The sequence below is a fragment of the Ursus maritimus genome, unplaced genomic scaffold, assembly GCF_017311325.1.
Source record: "Ursus maritimus isolate PB19 unplaced genomic scaffold, ASM1731132v1 scaffold_25, whole genome shotgun sequence".
Taxonomy (NCBI): domain Eukaryota; kingdom Metazoa; phylum Chordata; class Mammalia; order Carnivora; family Ursidae; genus Ursus; species Ursus maritimus.
The window spans coordinates 37,367,636-37,381,378 of NW_024425008.1; the positions used below are offsets into that span (position 1 = coordinate 37,367,636).

The 13,743-nt window shown below is 35.1% G+C and overlaps 1 protein-coding gene across 2 annotated transcripts in view; it reads right to left on the minus strand.

The window, feature by feature from the left end:
- The window catches only part of MNAT1 (MNAT1 component of CDK activating kinase), a 201,712-nt gene that overhangs the window by 93,542 nt on the left and 94,427 nt on the right, over window positions 1-13,743 (minus strand). Inside the window, exon 7 of one of the 2 annotated variants that reach the window (XM_040641815.1) lies at window positions 9,477-9,611. The exons of the other annotated variant lie outside the window; for it this stretch is intronic. Within the exon in view, the coding sequence (XP_040497749.1) occupies window positions 9,477-9,611 (135 nt within the window). The remainder of the gene's footprint in view (window positions 1-9,476; window positions 9,612-13,743) is intronic. 2 annotated transcript variants of the gene reach the window in all.

Sequence of the window (13,743 nt, forward strand, 5' to 3'; positions counted from 1 at the left end):
CTTATAACAAAATGTAACATATATGACAACAGTACACAAGATGAAAAAGAAATAGAGCAAATCTGGATCAAAGATTCTATATTACTGGTACTGAATTAGTATAATATGAAGTAGTAAGATACATATTGTAACCACTAAAACATAATAAAAATATACACAGTAAAAAAAATTACAATGTGCAACAGAAAAATGTCAACACAAAAGGGAGGAATAAACAAGGAAGACAGGACCATAAAGGGCTATGAGATATACAGAAAACAAATATCAAAACGGTGATGTAAATCAAACCATACTGATAGTTATATTAAGTGTAAATGGGTTAAGCACACCAATCAGAATGCAAAGATTGTCAAACTGGAAAAATAAGATCCAACAATATGCTGCCTACAGGAATCACACCTTAGAATCAAAGACATAAAATAGATGGAAAGAAAAAGTATGGAACAAGATAAAATACAGAAACAATAACCAGGAGAGAACCAAAGGGGCTTTAAGACAAAATAGTCTTAAAGGCAAAGACTTAAAAGAGATAAAAATATTTTCAACTGTGTAAAAATGAAAACACAACATATTAGTGCAACTAAAGCAGTGTACAGAGAGATTTATATCAGTCAAGCTAACAGTGTGGCTTGATTTTTTTCAAAGAACAGACCTTGGTTTTATTGACTTTTTTCTCATTGTTTTTGTGATTTCTATTTTATTCATTTCCATTTTAGCCACACTGTTAGCTTGACTGACCAAAGGAAAAAAAGAGAAGAGACAAACTACCACAAGAAGAAATGAAAAGGGGAGAGCCCTCCTGACCCTATAAAAATTCTACTTGGATGAAATTGATCAATTCCAATGAAGACTGAAATTACTAAAAGAAGGGGAGTGAGAGAGGAAGGGAGGGAGAAAGAGAAAGAAAAAAGAAAAGAAAGTGTCTGAATAGACCTATGCCAAGTAAAGAAATTAAAACAGTACTTAGAAATCCTCCCATTAAGAAAAGCCAAACAAAGTCAGATGGCTTCACTGGTGAAATCCATGAAATATTTAACCAAGAAGTAACACCAATCCTTTATAAATTCTTCCAGAAAACAGAGAAAAGGAGAATATTTTTCAACTCATTCTATGAGGTCCATATTGCCGTGATACTAAAGCCAGACAAAGCCATGCTGTAATGTGGATTAAGCATAAAAACATTATGCTAAGGAAGCTAGACTCAAAGGACTACATATTGTATAATTCCATTTACAGAAAACGTACAAAGACAACTTTATAGAGACAGAAAGCAGATGAGTGGTTTTCTGGGGCTGGAAGTGGGAACAAGAATTTTAAGTGCAAAACATCAGGGAACTATTTCTGGAGTGATGAAATACTCTAATAAAACTAGATTGTGGCTGCACATCTCTTTAATATCCCTAAAAGTCATTAAAAAGTACACTTAATACAGGTGAATTTTATTGTATGTAAATTATACCTCAATAATCCTGTTTAAGAAAAAAATTGGCTTACTGACTAAATCAACAACCTCTAGCTAGACTGACTGATCAAAATAAAAGTGAGAATACTAAGAATTTTTAAAGAATCGTCACTATAACTTACAGGCATTAAAAGAACACTGAGGGAATATTATAAACAACTTTATGTCAACACATATGATAACTCATGATATGCTCAAATTCCTTGAAAAATGCAATTTACAAAATATACAGAAAATCCAAACAGCTTATGTCTATTTTAAAAAATTAAATTTATGGGATGCCTGGGTGGCTCAGTCAATTAGGCGTCTGCCTTCGGCTCAGGTCATGATCCCAGGGTCCTGGATTTGAGTCCTGCATCAGGCTCCTAGCTCAGTGGGGAGCCTGCTTCTCCCTCTGCCAGCTGCTCACTCTGCTTGTGTGCTCTCTCTCTCTCTCTGACAAATATTTTTTAAAAATCTAATTTACCATTATACTCTGGTTTCTCTTTAGATTCACATTAAATTTACCAAAAATCTACATATTAACAAAATTAAGAGTCCCAGGTGATTTCAACAGTGAACTCTAAACATTTCAGGAAGAGGGGCATGTGGGTGGCTCACTTGGTTAAACATCTGCCTTTGGCTCAGGTCATGATCCCAGGGTCCTGGGATCGAGCCCCAAGTCAGACTGTGCTCAGTGGGGAGCCTGCTGCCCCCCCGCTTGTGCTCTCTCTCTCTCTGTCAAATAAATAAACTCTTTAAAAAAAAAAAAAAGTTTAAAGATTTCAGGAAGAAATAATGCCAATTTCATATAAACTGTTCTCCAAATAAGGACAAATACCCTGACAAAAACCACTGCGGACATTACTGATAAAAACATTATCAGTGGGGCGCCTGGGTAGCCTTCGGCTCAGGGCGTTATCCTGGGGTTCCGGGATGGAGTCCCACATCGGGCTCCTCTGCTGGGAGCCTGCTTCTTCCTCTCCCACTCCCCCTGCTTGTGTTCCCTCTCTCGCTGGCTGTCTATCTCTGTCAAATATATAAATTAAAAAAAAAATCTTTAAAAAAAATTATCAGTATTACCCTCATACCAATGACAAAGGAATCTAAAGGCAAAGAAAATGGTTAGCCAATACCTTCCTGAATACAGACATAAAAATCCTTAATAAAAATAAGAGCAAACTGAATACACACATATCATAACTGTACAGAATATATCACACCTATGCAGTTAACTTTGAAAATGAATCAATTTAACTCACATTAACAATGCAAAGAAGAAAAATCATCTTCAATAGATGTAGTAAAAGGCATTTTATAAAATTCAGCACCCCCTCATAATTTTTTAAAATTTCAGTACACTGCAAATAGAAGGAAATTTCCTCAGTCCAACTGAAGGTATCCATGAACATTCTCAGCTAATATATAACATTAAAAACTAAATGATTTTCCCCCATAGTTGGGGAACAAGGCACTGCAATATGGCAAGAAAAGGAAGTAAAAGACAGAAAGGAAGAAGTGAAACAGTCTCTACGTGCAGATGACATGACTGCCTAAAAAAAAAAAAAAAAAAAAGAAAGAAAAAATCTAAATGCACCTACTAAAAAAAATAAATAAAATGTTTAAGTACACAAGATACAAGGCCAGTACAGAAAATACACATTAGGAGTAAGCAACAGGAAAATGAAATCTGAAATAACTATTTCCTTGAAAACAGTATCCAAAAACATAAAATGCTTAGGAGCAAATTTGACAGTGCAATGTCAACCACTAAAAACCAAAAAACACTGCTAAGAAAAATTAATGAAGCCCTAAATATATAAAGAGATATACCAAGTTCATAGACTGCAAGGCTCAAAATTATTAAGATCTCAATTCTCCTCAAACTGATCTACAGATCCAACAGAATCCCAATCATAATTTCATCAAGACTTTTTATAAAAATTAACAAATTGATTCTCAAATTTTGAATCCAAAAAAAAATAAAATAAAATTCTGAATCTCAGAAAGCAATCCTGAAAAAAAAAACAAAGCTGAAAGATTTATACTACCTGACTTCAAGAATTCCTATTACGCTACAGTAACCAAGGCAGGGAGTTATAAGAACCGAATAGAAAGAACAGAATAGACCCACATTTACATACAGACAATTGATTATAAACAAAGGCACCAAATGTATGTAAGCAGTCCAACAGAGAAAAGAAAGTCTTTTAAGCAAATAGTGTTAGAATAAATGGATGTCCATATGCGAAAAATGAACCTCAACAAGTACTTTGCACCATACACGAAAATTAATGCAAGATGGACCAGGGACCTATTTGAAAAAGCAAAAACTCTAAAGCTCTTAAACAAAAGAATATCTTGTGACTTTAAGGCAGGAAAGGTTCCTTATAGAAGATACAAAAAGAAGTAACCTTAAAAGAAAAAAATACCATAAATCAGACTTCATTAAAAATAAAAACTTCAGCTCCTCTATAGATAATTATTAAGAAAATGAAAAAGTGAGCTAAGGACTGGGAGAAATTATTTGTTAAACAGGTATCTGACAGAAAACTTGTATACAACCTATTTTAAAACCTTTTATAAATCAATAATAAAAGGACACCATTCCAATTACTTAAATGGACAAAAGATATGAAGAGACATCATAAAGGGAGATATATAAAAGGCAAACAAATGAAAAAAATCCTCAAAACCATTAGTTCAAAAGGAAATGCAAATTAAAATTACAACAAGATACCATTAAACACCCACCAAAATAGCTAAATTTAAAAACACTCATAGCACTAAATGATGACAAAAAGTGGAACAATCAAAACTCTCATATAATTATGGGTGGCAGTATAAAACTATGTAACCACTATTGGGAAAAAGATTGAACAAATAACTATCCTACAAATAAGCAATTTCACTGACCCAAGAGAAATTAAAAGATGGATTCACAAAATCTTGGGTAAGTTTATCCAAGAAAGTTCATAGCAGCTTTGTTAAGAACAATTAAAAAAAAAAAAAAACAGTTCAGATATTCAATAAGAGAATCACTAAACTGTATATTCAAACAAAAAAAATACTACATAGCAATGAAAAGTAACTAATTTCTGATACACAAAACAACATGAATGAATCTCAAAATACTAGTCTGCTTTTTTTGCATATGACATTTTACAATAACAAGTACTGGATGGCCCATTCCCCAACTTAAGCAACTAGAAAACCAAAAAAAAAAAAAACAAAAAAAAACAAAAACCAAGAATCAATGGTTTCAGAAATTGACTATCAGCCAGCACAGGACAATTATCTCCAAGGGAAGGGAAGCAAATGAAGTGAGTCCTACATTGTCCCAGCTTACTGCATGGAGCCAATTTCCAGGCCATGATATATGGAAGAGAACCCAAAAAAAGCTGGGGAGTCAAAAAGACTGAGATCAGACATCATGGCTGTCAGGGTGGCAATAATTTCCAGGGCAGATTACTAGAGAGGAAAATGCTGCACAGAGAGAACACTCTAAAGCAGGAGTCAGCAAATGTTTTCTGTAAAGGGCACATAAATATTTTAGGTTTTGTAGGCCATACAATCTCTTTCATAACCACTCAACTCATTAAAACATGAAAGCAAACGAAGACAATAGGTAAATGAATGAGTACGGCTATATTCCAATAAAACTTAAGTTAGAATAACAGGTGGTAGGTGGGATTGGCCTGGGTGCTATAATTTGCGCACTTCTGCTCTAGAAATCTGCAAAGTGATTTCCTTAATTTATGCCTGGGTATTGATATGAACAGGACAAAGTGTAAACTTCTCAAGACCAAGAAAATAACCTGGGACCCAATACGTCAAACAATTTCCAAAGCTCACACAGTTATCAGCATAGTTCATATTCTCAATAAACAAGGTCAAAAGATCTCAGTACATGGGGCATCAGGTAGAGTCCTCTAAACGTATCACCCTGAAAGTGGAGCTACATTAGCCTAACATTAAACTCTTCTCCTATACACTCTAATGATGCTTAAAAACAATCCTCGCAAGGATCTAACATATTATAAGTAACTTAACTACAACCCCAAACAAAGTCTGAAAATATTTACTGGAATACCATAAACTACCAGGGTATTCAAAAACAAGGCAAAAATATATGACCCATACTAGGAGAAAAAATCAGTCAATAGAAGACACAGAAATAACAAATGATTAAATTAGCAGACAAGGACATTAAAAGAGCTATTATAAATACATCTACATGCTTAAGAAGGTAGAGAAAACACATGAACATGATGAGAGAAATGGAAAATAAAAAAAGATTCTCAGGGGCACCTGAGTGGCCCAGTCAGTTAAGCATCCAACTCTTGGTTTTGGCTCAGTTTGTTATCTCAGCGTCCTGGGATGGAGTCCCGAGTGGGACTTGCACTTAGTGGGGAGTTGGCTTGGGACTCTCGCTTCCTCTCCCCCTACCCCCCCCCACTCCCCAAGCAAACACATGCTCTTTCTTTCTCTCTAAAATAAATAAATAAATTTTTTATTTTAAAAGAAAAAGGTTCAGGGACACCTGGGTGGCTCAGTCATTTAAGCATCTGCCTTTGGCTCAGGTCATGATCTCAGGGTCCTGGGATCGAGCCCCACATCAGGCTCCCTGCTTAGCAGGGAGTCTGCTTGTCCCTCTCCCTCTGCCCCTCCCTGCTACTTGTGTACACACGTGCTCTCTCTCTCTCCTCTCTCTCAAATAAAAACTTAAAAAAAAAAAAGTTCAAATGGAATATATAGAGATTTAAAACACATACTACCCAAAATGAAAAATATAACGAGAAGAATAAACAGCAGATGAGGCACTAAGCAAGGTAAAAATCAGTGACCTTGAAAGCACAGCAATAGTAGTTAACTAAAGTACAAAGAAGTAAGACTAGAAAAATAATCAGCAAAGCACTGATGAACAATGTAACAATATCAAGCAGTATAACTTATATGTAATTGAATTCGGGTTCGGAGGAAAATAAAAAAATATATGAAAAAACAATCACCAAAATTTTTCCTAATTTGATGAAGGTAAATTTAAACCAAACCCTATCAATAATTATCTTAAAACAATACACAAAAGGAGATTGTCAGATTTAATTAAAAACCAAGATCTAGCTGTACACATTAAGAAAGCAACTCCTACCATGAAAACACCAATCAAAAAGCTAGAGTGGCTATATTAACATCAAAAAAAGTAGTAGGGGCACCTGCGTGGCTCAGGTCATGATCTCAGGGTCCTGGGATCAAGCCCCACCTCAGGCTCCATGCTCAGGAGGGAGTCTGCTTTTCCCTCTGCCCCTTCCCCTGCTTGTGCTGGCTCTCCCTCTCTCTCTCTCAAACAAATAAATAAAATCTTAAAAGAAGAAAAAAAAGAAGTAGTAGTTAGTTAGAACAAAGAATATTACCAGGAATAAAGAGGGATATTTCATAATAAAGATGTGAAAGTATCAAAAGGATATAACTATCCTACATGTCTATGCCACTAAAAACAGAGCTTGAAAAGACATAATGCAAAATTGATTTTTTTTTAAATCCACAATTATACTGGAATATTTCAACACTGCTCTCTGTTAGAAAAGAAAAAAAACCAATGAGGAAACAAGACTTAACAATATCAATTAACCTCACCTAATTCACATTTACAGAATATTCTGCCCAAGACCATAATACAAATAATTTCAAATTCAAAAAAACTTCACCAAGATAGACCATAATCTGGGTAGAGAACAAGTCTCAATATGTCAAAGATGTCTAAAATCATACAAAGCACATTCTCTCACTATAAGGGAATTAAAATACAAATCAATAGCAAAAAAGTATTTAGAAAATCTAGAAAAATTTGGAAACTAAACAACACATTTCTAAATAACCCATGGGTCAAGCAAGAAATCAAAGCCAAAATTACACAAGTATTTGAACTAAATGAAAATGAAAACACAACTATGATGGCTACATGAATGCACCTCTCATCTCCCGAGTGCAGAAACGTAACAGAGTAAGCGTTCCAGCTGCTGCACTCTGAAATCCAGCCCCACATCTGCACTAAGGCCATCTTCTAGCCAATGACTGAGTGAAGCAAGAATAACCAAGGCAGTTCCATAGTTAAGAGACGGAAGCCACCTCGGCCAGAAATCTCTGTCACAACAAGTCCCCAGCTGCCTTGACAAACTTTCCTTAAAAATATACCACAGTGGGGGCGCCTGGGTGGCACAGCGGTTAAGCGCCTGCCTTCAGCTGAGGGCGTGATCCCGGCGTTATGGGATCGAGCCCCACATCAGGCTCTTGCGCTATGAGCCTGCTTCTTCCTCTCCCACTCCCCCTGCTTGTGTTCCCTCTCTCGCTGGCTGTCTCTCTCTGTCAAATAAATAAATAAAATCTTTAAAAATATATATATATACCACAGTGTAATCAAAAAAAAAAAAAAGAGAGAGAGAAAAGGAAAATATACTGTTGTCTGAGACACCTTCATCCAATCTTTTTTCTTTTTTTTAACATTTTCCCTTTTTTTTTAAGTTGTTTTTTCTTTTTAAGATTTTATTTATTTGTCAGAGAGAGAGAGAGAATGAGCACAAGGGGAGCGGCAGGCAGAGGGAGAAGCAGGCTCCCTGCGAGCAAGGGGCCCGATGCAGGACTCGATCGCAGTACCCTGGGATCATGACCTGAGCCGAAGGCAGACGCTTAACTGACTGAGCCACCCAGGTGCCCCTACCCAACCTTTTTTTTTTTTTCCTTCACTTGGGATCAAACCCATATCACCACCCAATGATTTTCTCAGTCTCCTACAGCTGCCTCCTCATTTTCTCTCACAGGCATTTTCCCTAACACATCCTTGCACATTTAAACCCATCTTGGTAACTGCCTCTCAGAGGACTCAAACTGTCAAAATAACATGCCAAATGTGTGAGATGCAACTAAAGAAACAGCTAAAAGAACATTTATACCATTAAGTGTCAGTAACAAAAAAAAATCAAAGTTTCAAATCAATCATCTAAGTTTATACCTTTAGAAATTAGAAAGGTAGAGCAAATTATACCCCAATTAAAGAGAATGGAAAAAATAATAAAGAGTATGTATCACTGGATTGGAAAATAGAAGAGCAACTGGAAAATAAATAATAAACTAAAAAACTGGTTCTTTGACCGATCAAGAAAATTGATAAACCTCTAGTCAGAATGACTAAAGAAAACAAGTGAGAAGATATAAATTACCAGTATCAGGAAAGAAAGAGGGAACAGTACTAGAAATCCTACAGGAATTTCCCAAATTACAAAGAAATGGTCTTTCATATGTTTGCTAATAAGTCCAGCCACGTTACAGTTCTTTGCTAACCCAGAGAATCTTAAATTATGATATAGCTGAAAGCTCTCATTTCCCTTAAGATTAGTTAACCCCTCAAAGCTCAAATTTCTAGGAGTTATAAATCCTACACCACCCTGAGACCAATGTGGGGGCTGGGTAGAGATTTCAAGACTGCCATGGCAGCAGGGAAAAGCTCTGATGAGGATGAAGAGAAGAAAGCAGCAATATGTTCTTAGCTCTACTCTCCATTCCCCAGTGAAGGCCAGGAGGAGGTGCCAGACGCATTCTCAGCAAAAAAATGAGAAGAGCTTCTAGTGCAGAAAAATGTTAACAGGAGAAAGGGCACTCACAGAACAAGAGTATATTATAAGTTATCTATCAACTGTATATGTTAAGAAAGTTAAGAGACTGTCGAAAAATAACTGAACATAACCTCTGGTTCAAACTCAGCCACAGCCCCAGAAGGTGTGGTAAATTATATTCTAACATAAAAGAGTCTGTGATAGAAATAAATTGGAAATAAACAAAATAACAAGCAAAATTATATACAAACTAACAATAAAATGATCAACAAAAGAAAAACTTAAGAGTATTTCCTATTATAGTCCAAATAGTAATGTTCCTACAAATATTATTAGATGATAAGTAACAAGAACACTGTAATTAGCTCAAGACAATACTGTTCATGCACTGATAAAATCACAAAGAAAAAATAAACTTGCTTAACTCAAAACTGAAGTATCACGTTGACAAACACTACAGAAATTATTTGGTCATGCACATGTGCAGATGTAGCCTCGTAAGACTGCCAAACATCTGTGGCAGCCAGACTTCTCAGGAAAATACTGTATGTATCACAGTCCTAAGCAAACACAAAAAAATGGATTTACTTCAGCATTTCCAAATATCAATTTTAGTAACCTTTAACTTATTCAACTGATTACTACTAAAAAGCTCTTACTGATATGTGAAAATAATTCTAGGTATTTGAATTTCATAGCATAACCTCAGGAACCAAAGAAAAGATGTGCATTTTGAAATTGCTGTGCAAGTTCATCAGAAGAAAACTCCTGGCTGGCAACCACAGAATGAACTTTGCTAAATTCACTCCTTCCATTCTTTTGCTCAGAATGCTCCTACGTATCAATTTTAACATGAAATGCCTTCATTCTTCCCTTCCATCTTTCTTAAAGTTTACGTTTCACGAGGCTTAATTCTAGTTTGCCATATTCCACAAGGATTTATTTAATTTGGGTCCCTTGGTAGAAAGCTTCACTGTATTTAGAAACAATACCATTCAGTTAATTTATACACGTTAGTTTTCACTTCCCACTTAGAAAATCAACTTTTGGATGACAAAGACCATTCAGAAAAAGTAGCAGAAAACACTTGAAATCTGTCAGACTTCCCTGAGCCTAAATCCTAGCTCTTCCACTTAGCAGAATTATGAGTTTGGGAGACTTATTTTATCTGAGTCATCATGTTTCCTCATAAACAGTAATATCACTATCAACCTTGTACGATATTTGTGAGGATTAAGTGAAATAAAATTCAGGGACTGCTTTAATCACATCTTCCTTCTTTTTCCCCACTTATAAAATCATCGTATCTTCGACACCAGCAACTAACACTGCCTTGCGAATGTAATGGGTACTTGATAAAACCCTATTGTGATAGGCTGATTGGTACCTGATAAAAATATCTGTAAGACTGAAAAATCTGTCTCATTATAGTAAGCAATACAAAATAAAGTTATAAAACACTGTAGAAAAATGCTTATTGAGTTCATTAATTCAATCAGGAAACCATTATTTCTGCATTCCAGACTAAGAGTATTTCCACATTTTCACATATCTAGAAAGTCTTCCAGACTGTGATTAAAGGATCAAAGCTTCCCACTATTCATACCTTCCTCATTTTAACTTGTTCCTATTACAATTAAAATAACTGATATAACTCACAACTCCCTGATTCATTATTTCTGCCTATGCTCATGTCCAGACCATCAGACAAGTTTCCTGGAATAAATTCAACCACTGCAATAAATTCTATAGTCAATAGTTTGAGGATTAACTGCTTTTTTCCCTTCACCATAGTAAGGTATGGGAAAGAATATAAAGCTGACAGTATATAATTAGTTATTTCTAAGTCTCCCCAACTACGGACACTACATATTTTAGTTTCTTATATGCTCATAGTATAACTGAAATGTTATCTACAAATATGGAATATAAAAAAGGTTTCTAAAGGCATTTGGGGGTCTAAAAGTAAAATATCTAATCAAAAATATATGGTATAAATTTAAAAAGTCACAACCCCCACCTACAATCAAAATTCACTGGTCTATTATAGTTTTTACCTATATCTATACTCACTTATACTTACAATGGGCCAGGCACTTTGAGTTTTATGTAATTATTTCAAAAAATACTCAACAATGCTATACTAATTCAAAGGGATACTGTATCCCAATGTTTATAGCAGCATTATTTATAACAGCCAAATTATGAAAACAGCCCAAGTGTTCATCAACTGGTAAGTGGATAAAAAAGATGTGGGATGTACATACACACACACACACACACACACACACACACACACACACACATATACACAATGGAATATTACTCAGCCATAAAAAAAAAAAAAGACGAAATCTTGTCATTTGCAATGACATGGATGGAGCTAGAGAGTATTATTATGCTAGGCCAAATAAGTAAGTCAGGGAAAGACAAACACTATATGATTCACTCATATGTGGAATTTAAGAAACAAAACAAACAAAGGGGGAAAAAAGAGGGAGGCAAATCAAGAAACAGACTCTTAACTATGGAGAACAAACTGATAGTTACCAGAGGAGAGGTGGATGGGGAGTGGGTAAAATAGGTGATGGGGATTAAGGAGAACACTTGCTGAGATGAGCCTCGGGTGTTGCATATAAGTGTTGAATCACTAAATTGTAGAAATAAAACTAATATTACACTGTTTGTTAACTGGAATTTGATTTAAAACTTTTTTTAAAAATTAAAAAAAAAAGAACTGAGTAACTTAAAGCTTTATCAGGTTACGTCATTTGCCCAAGGTCATATAGCTAGTATGTATGTAGTAGAGGAGCCACAGTTTGAACCCCTTATAATAATATTATATGGGCAACTCATTTTAAATAGTTCTAAAATAATAAAGTTCAAATTTACAATTTTAATCATGAGCAACTATCCATTTTATAAAAGGTTTACTTATTTAAGTACTCAATCATAGGATCATCCTAATTTATAAGAACCTCCAATTCCTTCAAAATATGACTGAACTAACAAAACTTCTATATACTTACATATAAACTCTTCAAAGCTATCTAATGGTGAAAATTAGAATAAACTACAATTTTATCGAAATAACAAAATACCTAGAGACATTTAGTTAGTATAGCTATAGACATTTGTTAAGAGAAAGTAATAAACAGCTCAATCATTTATGTATGGATGGATTTCATAATGCCTAACAACTGATAAGGCTATTTTTAATGCTAATTTTACCAATATTTGAAAACACACTTAAAGATAAAAACACATAAACAATTCAAATACTACTTGCATTTTCACAAGACTTGATAAAGGACACACGACTTCTCTGGTTGCTACACTTCGATTTGCTACGTAAGTGCAATCTGTCTATTAAAAACAGAATTAATGGAGCACCTGGGTGGCTCAGTGGGTTAGGTGTCTGACTCTTAATCTGGCTTCGGTCATGATCTCAAGGTCCTGGGATGGAGCCCTGCATTGGGCTCCATGCTCAGCAGAGTCTACTTGAGGATTTCTCTCCCTTTCCCTCTATCCCTCCATTTGTGCTCTCTGATTGTCTCTGTCTCTAAAATAAATAAATGAATCTTTTTTAAAAAACATGATTAATAATATTTGGTCAAGTTTTATTTTTATTTTTTAGGCAAAATGGTCTTAAAGCACTTAAACTATTTGGCTCAAATTTATGGCTTCATAGGACAAAATTGAGTATTTAATACAATTTTTATTTTATTTCAGCTACAACTGGACATTAATTTTCTGTACGATTTTAACAAAGAGTTTAATCTTCAAATGAGATCAGAAGAATAAACAATGCTTGATATAAATAGCTAAATAATATTTGTTGCAGTCAGAAAAGCCAATGTATGAGCTCTGTTCTGGCTTACCCATAGACAATATAAAATTTTTTAAACATCAGCGTTAAAATACTCAAACAGCTTTCCCCTTTGGCAATGAATGGCACATTCCCCTAAACTACTCCCCAGTAATCACCCACAAAGGACCAAAAGCTACACTTAAAAATAATTCTTAGGTTACCTTTGTGACTCAGTTTGTTTAGTTTGCATACAAAAGCACAGTGAAGTTTAGAACACCATCTTATCTGAAAAAGCACTAGATTCCCAGCCTTATATTCTGGCTAATTTTATGACCTGACCAATGTCACTTTTCTCCCTCCCAAAAATCTAAGACCTATGGGGTGCCTGGGTAGCTCAGCTGGTCAAGCATCCAACTCTTGATTTCAGCTCCCGGCATGATCTCAGAGTTGTGAAATAAAGCCCTGTGACCGGCTCCATGCTGGGCATGGAGCCTGCTTCATATTCCCTCTCTCCCTCTAGCTTCCCCCCCCCCAAAAAGCAGGACTAAGACTGAGTTACTTAAATCTGTAGATTTTCTCTATGGATATTTAATGATTTAACTACACAAATTAACAACAAATGGGGGTAAAAACCTGGTGTTATGAAGTCTATTCATAGGCTCACCTGAGAATGATATAATCAGGCTTGTAGCCATATCTATTCTTTTGGGGAAAAAAATTAGAATTACTTGTGAAATGAAGAAGAAACAGAAGACCCTAAAGTTATTGCTAGGATTTGAAACAATGAAATTAAAATAACTAATGCTTGACTGAGAAACACTGGAACTCTTATTTTAAGAGTTCAGGGGCACCTGGCTGGCCCAGTTGGTAAAGCATGCAAC